This window comes from Artemia franciscana, chromosome 18 (genome assembly GCF_032884065.1).
Source record: "Artemia franciscana chromosome 18, ASM3288406v1, whole genome shotgun sequence".
Classification (NCBI taxonomy): domain Eukaryota; kingdom Metazoa; phylum Arthropoda; class Branchiopoda; order Anostraca; family Artemiidae; genus Artemia; species Artemia franciscana.
In genome coordinates, this window is record NC_088880.1 from 30,321,080 (window position 1) to 30,339,994 (window position 18,915).

General features: G+C 34.1%; 1 protein-coding gene across 1 annotated transcript in view; it reads left to right on the plus strand.

Annotated features, from left to right (window-relative positions):
- Nucleotides 1–18,473, plus strand: part of LOC136038860 (low-density lipoprotein receptor-related protein 12-like) — a 39,741-nt gene extending 21,268 nt beyond the window's left edge. The window contains exons 4-7 of the mRNA XM_065722312.1: nucleotides 1,301–1,441; nucleotides 6,352–6,581; nucleotides 14,148–14,344; nucleotides 18,271–18,473. Of these exons, the coding sequence (XP_065578384.1) occupies nucleotides 1,301–1,441; nucleotides 6,352–6,581; nucleotides 14,148–14,344; nucleotides 18,271–18,472 (770 nt within the window). The 3' untranslated portion in view covers nucleotide 18,473. The remainder of the gene's footprint in view (nucleotides 1–1,300; nucleotides 1,442–6,351; nucleotides 6,582–14,147; nucleotides 14,345–18,270) is intronic.
- The last annotated feature ends 442 nt before the right edge of the window (nucleotides 18,474–18,915 follow it).

The following is an 18,915-nucleotide window of genomic DNA, read 5'->3' on the forward strand; positions in this document are numbered from 1 at the left end:
CCCTCCCCCAGGGACTTTGGGGGAGTAAGTCATCCCCAAAAACATAGTTATTATGATTTTCGACTATGCTAAACAAAATGGCTATCTCAAAATTTTGATCCGTTGACTTTGGGAAAAAATGAGCGTGGGAGGGGGCCTAAATGCCCTCCAATTTTTTTGGTCACTTAAAAAGGGCACTAGAACTTTTCATTTCCGTTAGAATGAGCCTTGTTGCGACATTCTAGGACCACTTGGTCGATACGATGACCCCTGGGGAAAAAAAAAACAAAAAAAAACAAACAAATAAACACGCACCCGTGATTTGTCTTCTGGCAAAAAATGCAAAATTCCACATTTTTGTAGATAGGAGCTTGAAACTTCTACAATAGGGTTCGCTGATACGCTGAATTTGATGGTGTCATTTTCGTTAAGATCCTACGACTTTTAGGGGGTGTTTCCCCCTATTTTCCTAAATAAGGCAAATTTTCTCAGGCTCGTAACTTTTGATGGCTAAGACTAAACTTGATGAAACTTATATATTTAAAATCAGCATTAAAATGCGATTCTTTTGATGTAGCTATTGATATCAAAATTCAATTTTTTAGAGTTTTGGTTACTATTGAGCCGGATCGCTCCTTAATACAGTTCGTTACCACGAACTGTTTGATAGTGATTTGTGGTAGTTTTACGCTTGGAAGGTTAATTGACTCTATTTCTGATCCTTTTTGGCTTAAGGAAGCTCTTTACTTTTCTTTGAAAAACTTGTTTTGTGGAAAAAGTTTTTGTTTTAAATTAACCAAATGAAAATCCATACAAAAATTAGGTTTTATTCCACTTTCTAGGGCTGTAATAAAAGAAAGGCCAAGGTGACTAGATTATGTTCTAAAGATTAAAGATGACAGATGGCCAATGATTATGCCATTTGGAAATCTATCTGAGACCAAATGAAATATGGGTCGTTCCAGGATGGATGTGCAGAAGTCATTAAGAAGGACTTAAAGACAAAATTAGTACCTCACGATAACAAGGTAAAAAGTGAAGCTTTGAATAGATAGGGGTAGAGGAAGACTAGGTGCAGCTGTGTTGCGGTTAGGTGACCTGGTGTAGCATTGGGCTGTTAGAAGCAATGGAGTTAGTAATTTAATAGTTGATTTTCTGTGAAATATTCAATTAAACTTGGGTTTCAGGGTAAAGATGAGTTTTTAACCAAAAAATTGTATTTTTGTCAAAATAATTTTATATTTTAGCTTGGTAGAAGGCAATTTATAGTGCGACTTGGGGTCGTCGACTCAGGACAAAACTTGTAATTCAATATTTTCAGGTTTCTGGAAGCTCGACCAACCTGACCCAAACAAAGGGGAATGTGTCAGAGCCCACGTGACGGACCCAGACCAATCTTGGGAGTTAAGTTCTTGCCAGTCACTTCTCCCTTTTGTTTGCAAAGCACCTGCCTGCTTAAAAGGTAAGTTTCCTTCGGCTGACCTATGCATACGTAAAGACTACCATCTTTTGAGCACATAATTGCTAAATAAAATCTAATTTTGGCTTATTCAGCATACTAGGGGTCTCTACGATCATATCCCATCCTCTGTTTATCTGTTTATGTTTATCGCATCACAAGTACTTCATCACAAGTACTGCGGTACTTCTCTTGGTTATGTTATTCTTCACAGAAGTTTATCATACCTAAAAGCTCATCGATAGCGTCCGAGAAAAAAAAACACACTTTTTTAGTCGAATTCACTTTGGGATTCTATCCCAACTGATATATCTCATCTCTTCTCTTAAAACTACCTTCAGGAATCTTCATATTTTTTGTGTGTGTTCTAATACAAATTGGTCTTTTCGATTTTGTTCTACTTTCTTTATTCTTAATTATCATTATCATTACTATCTGTTTTTTAAGTGTATTTTTTTATTGTATTCTAGTGCATGTTCTTCTTATTCTTTTATGTGCATTCCTTGTGTGATTTATCGTATTATCTATATTTTGTTTTGGTGTTTCATCATTGTATTGTGTGGCCCACAATGGGCCAAGCTTCTACGGCCGAAAGGGTTTCAAGATAAACAAAACGATTGGTTGATTTATTTTGATATTTCCAAATCGAAAAAAATCACCATTCTCTTAGATTTGCCATCCCCCCCCCCGATTTATTTTTTCGGCAATGACTCTGTCCTTGCTGGACTTCTAAGTAAAAGAACAATTAGTTATCATGAAAGATATTGGTAAATATACGCGTTATTTGGTAGATATGACGTTGGTAAATGTGAACATTGTGCTGCAATTTCAAAAAGATATCTCTGAAGGAGTTATATTTCCTAATGGGCTGTAAGCTTTTTTTGGCTGAAAAGATGTGTGAGTAAGGAGCCTGACAAAGTTTTCCCGTTTTTATAAACTAGTGAAATTTTACTTCAGGTATACTGGACTTGATGGTAAAAGAAATTATTCTTAGTTTAAACTAATCCACTAGTGGCACTGATGTTACCTAAGTTCATACCAAAGCTCCTTCGTAAATAAACGTATTTCCAAATTCCATCTTGTTATTTAAGTTGACAGCTTAAAAAAGGCTGGAAGGATGCAACTTTTCTGAAGCTTAATGTGAAGTTATAAAATTAGGCTTTGACTTGTATGTATTTAAGAAAACTCACGAAGGTAGTAATCACGAGCAAGAGAAAGGGTCCTCATTATTTTTATGTTTGCTAAAATATCCGGTTTTGTGCTCTATTGCTGTTGTTTCCTCAAACATGCTGTACTATACGTTACACTTCCATGTCCATATCTTGTTTAGTAGAATATTTTCTTACAACTTTAAAATTCATGTGATTTTTCAAGCTCGTTTTCCATTAAAAAGATCCATCTCTGAGCTGAGCTCAGCAATTTATTTTGTTTGAGGGTCAAACAGGGTTCGAGTGACGAATGAGAATCTATGACTGTGAAGCTTGATTAGCTGCTGCCAAATTTCCTCAAATATCCTCGTTGGCATTTCAGTCTATCATCAGATTGACTGTAAGAAGGTATGACTGCGAATCTTGATTAGCTGTTTCCAAATCTCCTGAAGTATTCTGGTTAGACTTAAAGTCTATCATCAGCTTGACTGTGAGAAACTATAACTGTGAAGCTTTATTAGCTACTACTTGATCTCCTGAAATATTCTGGTCACAAATTCAGTCTATTATCACATTTACTTGCAAATGGTACTGTGGTTTTAGTGTTTACTAAATTGGTATTTCTATATATAGATAATATTAGTCAACAATAAAGTCTGACTAGGTGCCCATCCACCAAAAACCAATTTTGATTGTGACTTCTGGCATTCATCTTCAATATGACTATGACTTATCTATGCAGTTAGCTATGACTGTAAAATTTGATTAGCTGCTGCCAAATCTTCAGACATGTTCTGGGTTGGTATTTCGGTCTGTCATTAACTTGACTGTAAGAAGCTAAGATTGTGATGCTTGATCAGGCGCTGCCAAATCTACGGACATATTTTTATCAGTAATAAATAATCAGTTTGTGGTCAGTTTTAATAATCGTGGCTAAATCTTGGGTCCATTAATCCACACTTTAGCCTAAATAGGGGTATATTCATCAAAATTACTTTTGGTTATTACTTCCAGCGGCCATCATGAATACGAGCTCCTGCTTTTTGAATTGTCAGACATATTCTGGTCGCTAATTCACTCTTATGATCAACTTCACTAAAAAATGACCTTGTGTCTTTAGTGTCTTCTCGAATGATTACACTAAACCAAACTGTCACACTAAACCAAACTAAACCAAAACTGTAACACTAAACCAAACAAATGGTCACACTAAACCAAACGTAGCCTGAACAGGTACCTATCCAAAAAAAACCTTTTTGGTTTTGACGTCTGGCATCCCTCTCCAATATTAGCTATGCCTGAGAACCTTATGACTGTGACTTAGCTATGAAATTAGTTATGACTGGGAAGTTTATTAACTGCTGTCAAATCTCTAGACATATTCTGGTCAGCAATTTAATCTATCATCAGCTTGACTGTAAGAAGCTAAGACCATGACACGTTATCAGCCGCTCCTGAATATCCAAACAAAGTCTTGATCGACATTTCAGTCCATCATCAGCTTCGCAAAAAATTACATCATAGCTTTAGCGTCGGCTCGAATAATTACTGCTAAATATGAGTCACACTAATCCACCCCGCAACCTAAATAGGAACATATCCACCGAAATCGCTGACTTCCATCTATAGCATGTATGTGAAGACGTGACTGTGAAACATCATTAACTGTTTCCAAATTGTCAGACATATTCTAGTCACCAATTCAGTCTCTCATCATGTTCACCGAAAAATTTTATTGTGGCTTTAGTGTTTACTCAAACAATTCCTGCTAAATCTAGGTCGCAATAATCCACAGTGTAACCTAAATAGGGCCCTATCCACCAAAATCACTTTTGGTAATGACTTCCGGCGTCCATCTTCAATGTAATAATAATGGTGTTCTCATTTCACAAAAAAAAAGAGTTTTAGTGCGTAAAACCACAATTTGATTGTCTGCGATGTTATTGCCCCATGGCTGTGGCTATGGTTGATTAGTTCTGAGCCATCATCTTCTTTTTTGTCCCTATTAAATTTGGAGTTTTTTTCAATAACAAAGATAAGTGATATTAAAATTCAAAAGGAGCTTAAATTAGTCCATGAAATGAGGGTACTACTCCCCCTCTTACTGTTTGGAAGCGAAGCTGTATCCTTCCTAACCCCCGTTAAGGTGGATAAGAAGCTAAGATTGTGATGCTTGATCAGGTGCTGCCAAATCTACGGACATATTTTTATCGGTAATAAATAATCAGTTTGTGTTCAGTTTTAACCCCCGTTTAGTTATTTGTACTAAAGTTTTACTTAGCTTTTTTTATATAATACCTAGAGAAGACAGGCTTATTTAGTTGTATTCGCTGCAAGCAATACACCTTTTTAGTTCAGATGTTTTCAATTTTAAGATTCTATTTTTATTTTGTGTTTTTTTTTTTTTTTTTTTGTATTTAATTTTTTTAGTTTAAGTTTAAAAAGAAGAATAAAACTTAACAAAATATATAGATATATATAATACATGAAAAACAAAGTCTTTCAACTTGTCCAAGGGGAAATTGGCCTAAGGGCGTGCCAAGAATAAAATAAAATCTTAATATTGGTTACAAGCATAAATTAGTTTTACAAGAACAAACAAAATATTCCTTGCTAAGTTGTTACTGAGTCACCGTAACGACGAAAAAAAAATCCGAACAATCTACTATATTTCTACAAACAGCAATAGAAAAAAAAGTTACCCATAATGATCATCTATATATATATAAAATATATTATGTATGAATGCCGTATAGCGCGGTAATATAGCCTGTGCGTTATACATTTTATGTAAATATCAGTTCAAAATCGTAAATCAGTTGCCTATCTTAAAAGTGTTTTGAGTTCAGGGAGCAAGAATAGGTTTAAAAATTAATGTTAAGAAGACTAAATCACTAAGGCTAGGGATGAGCGAAGATGAAAAGGCGACTTTGGGTAAGGAAAAGATTGATCAGGTTGACAGCTTCGCTTACCTTGGTAGCAAAAACAGAAATAGAACAACGACAACCAAATAAATATGAGCATCTTTCTCCGGAATATGGAGTTTCATATTATGTATATAAGGGCTTGAAACGTTCACTCATGGGTTCTCAGAAATGCTGAATTTGATCTTGTATTTTGCATCATGAATATGCTGCTTTTCAGATTTTCCTTTTTCGTAAAATAATTCATGCACCTTTAGATACATAGCTTTATGCTTCAAAAATAGTAAATGGAAAAGATCAGTATAAAAATTCGGTTTGATGTATATATTGTTATCCAGCTTTTGTTTTTTTTAGAATTTCGTTTACCCTCCGTAAGGGTCTCCTATTATTTACTGTTGATTCCCATGAAAGACTGGATTCAAGAATCAAAGCGCCTCGCCCTTATTTTAATGTTTTGCAATAAGAAAACTTAGATTACATTTTAACAAGGATGAGAGGCCACTCCTATATGACGTGATTCAGTGATACCAAACCAAAGGGGCGCAGGAGAGGAGATCTAACTCTGAAGCTCCTCAATATTGGGTGCAGCATGTTCCAAATAAGAATATAACCCTCCTCTTTTAAGACTTTGCCCCTCAACTCTCCGTCCACCAGTAAGCTAAGTTGGTGTCTTTGAACTTATAGTGCCTTAAGTATAACTAAAATGATATAATAAATTAAAACTAGCACTTTTTATATGAAAGTCTTTCTTGTTCCTTCTTAACTTATAGTGTCTTAAGTATAATTAAAATGATAATAGTCGTGCCAATTAGAAAATAAAATTAATTGTTTTTTTGCGTAGGTTCATTCTCATGCTCCAATGGCCATTGTATCAACTCCAAGTTCAGGTGTGATGCACAAGATGATTGTGGTGATGGATCAGACGAGCTCCAATGTCCAGAACTATGCCACTTTTATGTCGTCTCTAGTGGCGACACCATTGAAAGTCAAAACTACCCGAATAAATACAAACCTTTGATGGACTGTAAATGGGTTCTAGAAGGACCAGTGGGCACTCAAATCGTTTTACAGGTACGATACATGTATTCTTTCTGTCTTAGATGACATTTTTTTTATGTAATAATAATAAAAAAAACTACAATCCAGTTTAAAAATATTTTTATATTACTTATCTTATGAAAATATATTTTTTATTGGTATATTTAGGCATTTGGAATATATATTTTGTCAGGGGCTCCCCACTCTTCTCCATGTGTATCTCAGAGTGCCACTTCTTCCACAAAATGGGGCACAACTCCGCCACACTTACAGCTTCTTTGATTTCTTATAAGGTTTTCTGATTCCTTATTTTGATAATTTTGATAATTATTTTGATAACAAAATACTTATTTTGAACACTTTAAAAGGACAAAGTAAACATTCAAAAATTAGGCAAGTTTGGTACTTCATTGGTTTAAAGTCCATGGTGAGTTTAGGCCTAAATCATTGGTGAGTCTCTTAATCTACCGAAATGTTTGAACTTTTATATATCAAAAATACACTTTGTTGTTCTCACGTCGAAATTTGTGCCTAATATATCCGCAATTCCAAGATAATTGCCAAAAACTGTTTGATAGGCGGCTCTCAAACGAGATCCGCGAGGTGTTTCATATCCAACCACACTTTGGTCTACTTGTCCTTGATTCCCTTTATTATCCCCCCTTTGAGAGCCTCCAAGAACAGTTTTTTGGGCAATCTTATCAGAAGCATAAAAATGTCTGATCGAGGGGATACTGACCTCCCGCTACCTGCTGTACAATTTGGAATACCACGTATACCGCACAGTTCCACCAAGCTTGGGACAGTTTTGCCACACTTGGTAGGTGCTATCTGGTGTATATAATTTCTTAAAGAGAGCGGCTCCTCATACCAGACGCGACCTTTGTGTGTGATAGTGATTATTTTATGCATTAGCATATATAGCAGACTAGTAGAATGTCAAGAAATAGTCAGCGCGTGCGCAGAATCGGCCACAGTAATGACAACTAAATTTTTGACAATGCTTTGTTTTCAGCTTAAATTGGAAACGCATGAATAAGCCTGAAAGTGTTTTTCACGAAACTTCTATTTGTTTTTAAGTTTCCATCAAACACTAAATGAGCAATAAAATGCCATAGTATCACTGTAGAATATACTGGGGACAGAGCCGTTCTAAGGAGTGGGAGGCAATCTGGGAAAGCTGCACTTGGCAGCGCGGCTGGGGGATAGCTTGAACGGGGGGGGGGGGCTTCTCACTGACATATTTTCATAAGCAAATCACGTTATTCCTTAACCGTATGTAAGAAAGCCAAATAGCCTCTCCTTTATGGACTTATTGGTTCTTCTGTGTTTAAGCCAATAAAAGGAAGGAAAGTTAAATCCCCTCTGATTGGCTCTCCTGTATGAAAGTTTTTAGCCACTAAAAACAATATAGATTAATCTCCCCTGATTGGTTTGACAGTGAGAAATTTTAAGCCTGTAAAAACAACGAAAAGTTTATAGCCAAAAGAACTTTTACAACTCGTGTGTCTGTTTTTCTATGGTTATACTCAATTTGACGCGTCCGACATACATAAAAAAATGAAACCTACAAGTAAGTCTCTTTTATTTCATCTCTTCCCGTATACCTAATAGGTGCGTAAACTTTCTACTTCCATGACCTCAAGGTCTCATTAGAAAATATTATTTTCCCTTTACACCCCATGCAGTGTTTAATTTCCAGCCTGCTGCTTTCAAATTGGTTTAAATAACCAAATAGCCTTGCTAAATTTTTAAGACTAAGATTGTTTTGACACACTAACCTTTGACTTTCATTTCTGCAAACAATTGTATTGACAAATCTTGTCATTTAACTTTAAATATATGTCCATTTAAATTCAAAGGAACGCGCAGCAGGTATACACTGTCAACTACAGAACAAAAAGAATCTCTAAATGGATTGCAAATTGACTAAATTTGGCTCAGTTTTCTAAATTGGCTCATGTTTAGTGGCGTTGCTGGCGCTGTTCACTCTCTTGTTTCTGAGATGTTGATAAGTGAGTGGTATAAAATCATTTGAGAAAGAAATTTCGGTAAATGTTTAGTTTCGTTCCAAGTGCTCTGAAGTGCGGATTACTGCATATAGCAAGATTCTGATGATCACGTGTTGTTTCTTTGTTATTATTAGAGAAGCGCATCCATTTTTTAGCTTTCTAAAATTCCCCTCCAACGAGACTAAAAGTGCGTAAAGTTGGCATGCTTACAGGTAACATTACCTATAGAGCGAAGCGTATTAGCCTATGAGCCCTGCGGGCAGCGGGGTGAGGTCTGTATTCTGTATTTATTCAACAAAGAGTGATTAAACTCAAAAACCCTTAAATGTGGTTTATTAAATAAATATAGAATACAGAGCTCGCCCCGCGGGGCTCATAAGACTAATAAGCTTCGCACTATAGGTAATGTTACCTGTAAGCAAGCTCACTTTACGCATTTTTTGTATGCCCCATGGAGGAGGAGGGCCAGCTAAAAATGGATGCACTCCTCTAATAATGATAAATAAACAATATGCGATCATCAGAATCTTGCTATATGCAGTAACGCGCACTTTAGAGCACTTGGAACGAAACTAAACATTTACCCAAATTTCATCATTCTGATTTGAGATAATTATTGGTAACCCATTCAATATTTTGTTTAGATAAAGACGGAAACACATTTATTGTAATACCAAGGAAAGTGAAAATTAAATCCGTTTTTTTTTTTTGAACTGGTGAAGCGGAACCTTTCATAACCATAAATATTAATAGTAAAAATTGGGTCAATTAAATTAATAGTCAATTAATAATAATTAATTGACTATTACGAAAGTATAACAGTTCAAAATAGGGATGAAATCTTTTAATTGACAGTGAACAGATATAAAAAAAATTTTTTACTGGATATTTCGAATACATATACAGTGTTCATCATCAGCACTGCCAGTTTTACTGCTGATGATGAACACTGTATATGTGTTCGAAATATCCAGTTAAATAATTTTATATCTGTTCACTGTCGATTAAAAGGTTTCATCCCTATTTTGAACTGTTATACTTTCGTCATGGAAAGGCACTGTGGTCTTTGAAGTTATCTAATTGTCAATTAAATTGACTGAAATGTCAATTGACTAAGAATAGTCTATTAATAGTCAATTAAAAATCCCTTTTTTATTGACCTTCATGTGCAGCTATGCAGTTTCTTTGTGGTAGTGGTTGCCAAATTAAAAAAAAGCGGATGAAGAAAATAAGCTAGAAAATAAGCTAAAACTTATGAAAATAGGATTAAGAAGGTATAGCTCTCCTCTGAAGGTGTAGTTGTACTTGGGAACCAACAGAAGGTTAACTTTTGATTTGTACGACTGAAAAGCGTTGTAAACTTTAAGCAGCCATTTTTACTTACTTATTTTCATATTTCAAAGTGGCAACATTAAAAAAAATATGGCGCTGCCCTAAAAGCTTCATACATTTGAAACTATCAACCCTTTTTTTTTTAGAATATCTCAATTTCAGGTATGAATGGACTGAAGATGGGTTAAGAGGGGGAGGGGGTATTTTTATCGTAATACCATTGCCACTTTAATGAAACAGATAGTATGCGCATTTCACCTGCCTTAAAGGCAGTGAAGCTTGAAAGGGTAACTGGGACTATACAATGGCGATTACTTAACGCACCCATCCTCAACAGTTCATTTCTCATCACAATATAAAGCGGACTGAAGGCAACATAAGCTCTGCTAGTTTCCTGGCTATGTTTACCGTGAGCATAGCTGCTTTTTCACTGGCTCAAACACAAGACATCCAATTTAATAAAAAAAAGAAAATACGGAAAAAAAAGATAAACAAACGAACTGGAGCGTCACTCATATTTAAATAAATATTGTCAAAAATCTGTCACCTATGCTTCACTACTTCTGAGGTGTTCCGTTTCATCTGCTCCCACCTCGACAGTCTTTAAAAAACTGACGTACAGCCTCATATCCAGCCTCATTTGTGGAAAAAATGAGCCAATTCTTCCAGAATCCAGTGATTCACAAATGAACACGACGACAACCTAGAGAGGGTCGCTCACAGAATTACCCGCTAATTAGAAATCACTTCCCCGAGACTTAAAAGCAGGAATACTAGGAACATCTTCATCTGGCACGTGGTCTTCGGCCCCCTCCCCCCAAATTTTGTGAAATGTTTAATTTCCCCATGGTTTCTTGGGATTTCTGGCAAAAGTAGGACATTTATTAAGAATCTAGATACATGTGTGAACCTTTTTGGGGGATTTTAAAGAATGCAATTATACGGTCAAGTCACTGCCCAATTATTAACCACTTTCTGTCTAACTTTTTACCCTCTTTGAAGTAATTAGTGATTGTACTGTTATTTTTTTTTTTGTAAAGAGAGTCTGCTTTCCACATCAACACAGAATTATCCTTGATATTAGCGCGTTTATCCCCCCTTTTCAGGATAAAGTACAGCTTTTAATGGATTAATTTTGGAAACTATCATTTTTCATTAAAATCAATGTTTTCGCAATAGAAGAACTACCCCCCACAGCACCCATATTACACTGTTAACCCTAAAATTTCCCTTTCAGTGGGATATAGTAGATGAATCACTGGTTCTAAACCGCTATGAACATAACCTGAGCCTAGAACGTACTTTTGAGGCTTCAGTCTTCTTCCCCTTATCCGCTACAATACTACAGATTAAAGCTAAACTTGTTTCCGATATACGTGCTTTTTGCATTTATTTAGTTACTAAATAAAAAAAGTGCTACTTTATATCTGCTGTTTCGAAGGTTTTGCCCCCCCCCCAAAAAAAAAAAATCCTGCGTACGTGCCTGATCTTCATGTAATCAGGCAGCAGATTTCAAACAAGAAGACAATAGCGCCGAATTACGGAAGATGGTTAAGTGTTGCTCTTAAATGCACGGGATTACCTACATTTCTAGTATTAAAGTTATGACGACCTCTGTTATAATTGAAAAGATTTTCAAGATCAGGGTTTTCTTGAACACTGACTATGTTATTTATAGTTTCAATTAGGTAATACCAGCAATTATAAATCTATATAAATATGGAAATGCCATTTCTGGTAAGACAAACAACTTTGTTTGTTTGAAACCTTATTCGTTTCAAAGATGGCCTTTACTAGGTTGTAGCTATTGCTGCCACCCAGGGGCGTTTTTTTTGGGGGGGAGGGCAGTTGTCCTCCAAATAATGTGGAGAAAAAATTATTATATATCTCATGCCCCATGGCCCTTGACTACCCGGATGTTGATCCCTCTTGTCCCCCCAATACAATGCTGGATATTCGCTCCTGCTGCCACGATTAGATATAAAACGAGTAAAAAGAATGAAAAGTTGATGTGGTGCAACATTTTTACAAGTTAATTCACTGTTTATCTAATGCTTCTATTCTAATTCTACGAAAGGCTGTTTTTTTTATTGCATTCCTTATTTTATTGTTTTATTTATTTATGTATTTTTTATAATTTCTGATATATATATATATATATATATATATATATATATATATATATATATATATATATATATATATATATATATATATATATATATATATATATATATATATATATATATATATATATATATATATATATATATATATATATATATATATATACTAGCTGTTGGGGTGGCGCTTCGCGCCACCCCAACACCTAGTTGGTGGGGGCGCTTCGCGCCCCCCCCCAAGCCCCCCCGCGCGCGTAAGTCGTTACGCGCCATATTAGTTACGCGCCATTGTAGTTGTGTCCCTATGTCCCACCTGTGAATATAGATATATATATATATATATATATATATATATATATATATATATATATATATATATATATATATATATATATATATATATATATATATATATATATATATATGTTTTTAACTACGTAAAACTTGCGAATATACAACATTCTTTGCTGTCCCATTGTCTGTGCATATAAATAGATTTTCAGGTTTACCGACTCTTGAACATGCAACATATAATGGTCCATGGGAAAACAATCCGTATTCAGATCTATACCTCATGATTCTAATGATTGCCCTTGAGCTTTGTTGATGGTGATTGCTAATCGACCATTCCCTGAGTCGCCATCGTCATTTATATATCCCCCTGTGCACCCCGGCGTCCCCTTTGTAGTTATGTCCCTGTGTCCCGGTCGTCATTTATATTCCCTGTGTCCCGGTCGTCATTTGTGTCCCGGTGTTCCAGTCTGTGATTTCTCTTTGAGTGTCCCGGGCGTCATTTATATTCCTTGTGTCCCGGTGTCCCGGTCGTCATTTATATCCCCCTGTGCCCCCCGGCGTCCCCATTGTAGTTGTGTCCCTGTGTCCCGGTCGTCATTTATATTCCCTGTGTCCCGGTCGTCATTTGTATCCCGGTGTCCCGGTCTGTATATACATTCGTTTTTTAGTTTTGTTTTTCTCCTTTATTTTTTTCCTTTTTTCTTTTTTTTCTTTTTTAGTTTATTTAGATTTTTAGATTTTTTAGTTTTTTTATTAGTTTTTAGTTTTTTTGTAGTTTTTACCTTTTTTTTAGTTTTTTTAGTTTTTTTTTACTTATATCCTGGTCGTCATTTATACTCCCTGTGTCCCGTATTTATATTTATATTTTTTATATTTATTAATATTTTTTTAGTTTTCTTTTTCTCTTATTTTTCAGTTTTTTCCTTTTTTTTAGTTTTTTCTTTTTTAGTTTTTAGTTTTTTTTTTGTTTTTTACCTTTTTTTAGTTTTTTTTAGTTTTTTTAGTTTTTTAGCTTTTTTAGTTTTTTTATTAGTTTTTAGTTTTTTTTTTAGTTTTTGCCTTTTTTTAGTTTTTTCAGTTTTTTTTAGTTTTTAGTTTTTTACCTTTTTTTAGTTTTTTTTAGTTTTTTAGCTTTTTTAGTTTTTTTTCTTTTTAGTTTTTTTTTGTAGTTTTTACCTTTTTTAGTTTTTTTTTCTTCTTTTGTATTAGTGTGAAATAATTCAGACGTCATATGCGGACAAACACGACGTCACTCGACAGACAGACAGACAGACATAACCCACAAACAACTTATTTTTATATATATTTATTCATATTTTTTAAGTTTTCTTTTTCTCTTTTATTTTTCAGTTTTTTCCTTTTTTTTATTTTTTTTTATTTTTTAGTTTTTAGTTTTTTTTAGTTTTTTACCTTTTTTTAGTTTTTTTTAGTTTTTTTAGTTTTTTAGCTTTTTTAGTTTTTTTATTAGTTTTTATTTTTTTTGTAGTTTTTGCCTTTTTTTATTTTTTTCAGTTTTTTTTTAGTTATTAGATTTTTACCTTTTTTTAGTTTTTTTTAGTTTTTTAGCTTTTTTAGTTTTTTTTTCTTTTTAGTTTTTTTTGTAGTTTTTATCTTTTTTGGTTTTTTTCTTATTTTGTATTAGTGTGAAATAATTCAGACGTCATATGCGGACAAACATGACGTCACCTGATCCATCCACAGATCCACACACAGACAACTTATTTTTATATATATAGATATATATATATACTTCGTATTATATTATTTGATTTTGGTCACAATTCATAGCATTATAATTCTATATATTTTGTTTGATTTGTTGTTATTTTCGTTTTCAGTTTACCGAATTTGAAACCGAGAAGACTTTTGACACGCTGACAATATCCACAGGAGGACGAACAGAGGAATCGTCAACTGTCATGGAGGTTTTGTCCGGAAAAATTGACAATATTACCAGCAGATTTTTTGTATCAGGCTCAAATTTTATGATTGTCAGATTCAGAACTGATGCATCAATAGAAAAAACAGGATTTAGGTAAATTATTTCAATTAATTTAGGTTCGATCTATTAAACTGTTCCATTTTTTTTGAAGAAGCTACTATAATGTACAATAATATTTCTGACTTGTGATGAAACATAAAAAGAAGTTTTTCAGATGAAAGTAAAGAGCAGCATTAAAACTAGAAGTGATTAAACATTGTTCCTATTTGAGGAGGGCTGGCTCCTCAATCATGCTGAATAGAAAGCTTAAATTTTTATGGGGGCCAAAACGTGCTCCTTCCCCCCTTTTTTCTTAAACTGCGTATTTTTATTAAGGCTCGTAGCTTACTCTGGGTAATCTGATTCTAGTAAATTTTATGCATTCGGAATCACCTTAGAAACTGGATTTATAGAACTATACAATTATTGTCAAATTATTCAGTTATTGTCAATTATTCAATTATTGTCAATTATTTTAATCTTGTCAATTATTGACAATAATTCAATAATTGTCAAATTATCAGAATTATTGTCAAAATTCAGCTTTTTAGAGTTTTGGTTACGTGCATGCATTATATCAAGCCTCAATTTAAGCAAATCAACAAAATAGTTATTTTTGCTTGGGATGGTAGCGAGAGGAGGATAATTGTGGTCTTTCAAGGGATCAGAATCGAATATAGTCCCAATTATTATCTCCTAGCCAGCCGTTCAATATTTGCTTGTTAATTTTTTTAAAAAACAGCAAAGAGAGGTAAAACTCAATGTAAAGACAACAAACGAGGCCAGTAGAGAGAAAAGATAAAAGACTAAAACAACGCGGATATTTCGTCTGCATGCAGAGAAACAAAGAGCGCAAAGAAGAGAAACAAAGATAAAAAAAAAAAAAAGACTAAACTAAAAACAAATAAAACCACCACCAATATTAATACATACAGTTATCGCAACTGATCCACGTAGGGAAAAGAAGCTATTAGAGCTACTTCAATGAGAACATGAAAGTCGCTGAGGAAAAAATTATAAAAATTAAAATTAAATTAATTATTCTCTTGCAAAATAATCCTCTAGTTAGCTGTTTCTGAAGCAAGTCTTTTTGGTCCAGAAGGTAATCTAGTCCCTGATGATCATGTAAAATCTTAACTCTCTTATTGACTATTGACTCATTTTTCAAAAGACAATGATAAATTGGGTTAACATTTACATTTCCCTTGTCCCTATTTATTGAAAGATTAGCAAACATATGTTTTTAATTGATAACACTGAGAAAAATCCCTATCATTAGAAATAGCCCTGGTCTCATCAAATTGCACAAAATGTTCAAGATGAAAGAACGTATGTTCAGCCAGAGCCGAAACAAAAGTTTCAGGAGGATTTCTTAATTGTATGGTTTTTTCTAGTGAATTGCGATGCTCAATAAATCTTTCTAGGAATTGTTGGTGAGTTCTACCAATATAAAAGTTTCCACAAGAATAAGGAATTTTCTACACTCCACTAACTAGATTTCCTTGGTTTAAATCCTTCCTGGAATTAAGGAAACTGGCAATTGGTCTCACCGGTTGGAAACATGTATCAATGTTGTGTTTACGCAAAATTCGTTTAAGCATCTCCCCGAAAATAGGTACATAAGGCAAAGAAATTAAAGTTTTAGACGCATTTAATTGTGAATACTGCGAAACTCCAATAACCCTATTGTTATGTTTAATGTGTCTATTTGTTATGTTTAACCCATCGTTTGGCCGAAATAGGCTGGCACGAATGAAAATTCAAACACCTATCTATGTGTGTAAGCTTTCTATATATTGAGAACAGTAAATGGAAATCATTTTAAATTAATGAGATATCAAGAAAATCTAGTTTGTCATTTTCTTCAAACTCTACTTTAAATTTTATATTTTTATCTAAACTATTTGAATGTTTATGGGAAAGGTCTAAGGACTCTAAAACCATGTTTCCAAATGCAAACCATGTCGTCCATGAAACCGCCCCAGAAACAAGGGGAGAGCCTAAAACTGTGTATAGCGGAGGTTTCAATAGAGTCCATGAAAAGATTTGCCAACAAAGGAGATAGGGATGCCCCCATAGCCAAACCAATCACCTGTTTGTAGTTTTTATAGGACGTTTACCTTTTACCATTTTGTATATCTATAGACCAAGTTACTAAAACTTAAGCCCCTGAGCAGTGAAGAATGTAAAATATATTTGGTTTCGATCCGTCATTGCGGTTTCTCCTGGTCTAGCCCGCAACGCTAAGTCAAGACAAAGGATAGTGATAAACATGCGCTTAAAATAATCATCTCTGTATATGTCTCAGAAATTTGATGAAAATTTTCAACATTAGTATATGTGTAAATTATTTAAGAGCTTTTTTTTAAGCAAAGCCTAAAAAGTGAACATTAGATTTTTATTTAATTTGCGTGACTAGTAGAAAGCTGTTAGTACAGAACGATCATAGGTCGTAGAAATCTAGGAGAGGGCTCATCCGTCGTTGGGGCTTCCGCTGGTCTGGCGTGCAATGCTTACTCAAGACAAAGGATATAGAATAAATGTCACTAAAGAAATTTTGGTACTTATTGGTTGTATAATAGACACTCGGGAAGTGAAGTTCAATTAATGCTAATGAAATGAAGCGAAATATGATGAATATATAATAGTTTAGAAACAAATTTGGGCTATATATTTGCACATTAGGGGGGTAGGGTGGGGGTAAAGCGTAGCATATATTAAATACGAAAACTAACCATTGCTGTATTTAATATATGCTATGCTTTACCCCCCCCCCCCCCCTAATGTGCAAATATATAGCCCAAATTTGTTTGCATAAACCAAACCAAAATACAAACTAAATGCTTAAATAGAATATAGCTACAACTTATTTGCAACCAAACCAAAGCTAATTTTGTCGTATAAAGAAGTTTCTTGACCAGTTTCTTGTGTCATGTTCGCATGATACGCGATCGAAATTGTATAGTTTTTATTATATAACCGATAAGTACGGGAATTTTTCCATTTGTGTGGGTTTCTCGAAAATTTTATGAAAATCTTCCAAAATTAGTTTTTGTTGCTTGTTATTTAAGAATATATCTTTTAAGTAGTGAAGCTGGCTTAGCTAGCAAAAAGGCTTAGCTTAGCTTATCACAACTAGCAAAAGGCTGCGAGTAAAAAATGATCGTAGATCGTAGGATAATCGCAGAAACTAAGGAGACGGCTCACCTATCGTTAAGGTATCTTCCCGTCTGACGTGCAATGCTAACTCATGACGAATGATGTTGCATAAAGATGTTGAATAAACATGAATAATGATGTTAAATAAACATGAAATTTAAACTCCTAATCGTGGAGTTTTCTATTATTTCATATTTCTCAGAAATTTGGTGAGAAATTTTTAAGCATATTTTTAAGAATTGTTATGCAGAGCATATTAAAAATAGGGCGTTAAATTCATATTTACTGTTTAAAAAAAATTCATTGTAGTTTTATTAGTCATTTGTTGTAGTAAGTTTTTCCTCTATACATTTATGTTTTGCTGAGGACGGCCCTTTGACATAGGGCCGAAATATTCATTTAATTAGATTTCCACTGTCTTATGAAAAGAATTCCCTATTGTTCTTCTTGTTATGGATGTTTGTGATGGAAAGGCAGTGTGGTCTTAGTCGCTATTTAGGGCAGGATAAGTTGATTTCTTTCATCTTTTTGCTGGTTTTGTTTTTTATTCTTTTTGTTTTTTTTGTTATGTTTTTTATAAATTGAAAACAGCATCAAGCTTTTTATGGCTATTTTATTGAGACAATGGTATCCTTAACGCTCATCTCTTGCCGTACCACAACAAATTGGCAGCTAGACACTGCGTTTTCTATGCAATTGCTTCTCCTTTTTTTGTTTTATTTGCTTCCCCATGCTTTGTTTATGCTTCCCCTTGTTTTTGTTTTGCTTCATTTTACATCTTTATGGCAATTCCAGTGCGACTTAACTATTGACTATTACAGGGCATCGTGGAAAACAGAGCAGCTTCGATGCGGTGGAAAATTAAAGGCTCAGCCTCAAGGCCAGGAATTAGTATCCCCAGGCTATCCTAGCTCCTATCCCGGTGGCATTGAATGTGTATGGATTATTGAAGCCCCAGCTGGAAAGCTTGTGACACTAAAGGTAAGCATAACTGCAAATAACAGAGGACAGGGGTGTAGCTAGTCCGTGGGTAAGCAATTAATTTTGAATTTGGGGGGACGATGGCTTCATAAGGATGGCACAAATAGTATAAATCCAGTTTAAATTAGATATAGCACTTCAAAACACTTTTTCAACAACATTTACAAACTCCTGGTCTACAATAGAAAGAAGAAAAACAAAATTTGGGCAAATTTATTTTATTGATCCATTTCAAAAGTTAAACTGAAACAGTATCAATTTACTTATTAATTCGATTCTTTAAATGCTAAGTTATATGCGTACGTTTTTAATGCGCACTTCGTAGCAAAGATGGAAGATAATTTTTCTAAAAACAGTAACATAAGGGAAGTTAGATACGGGAAAAGATAAAATCAGATATTTTAAGGCTGATGAAACCTATAATAAGTCTCTATATTTTTTTTTTAATTTTTATTCCATTATTATAATTATAATTTTTTATTATT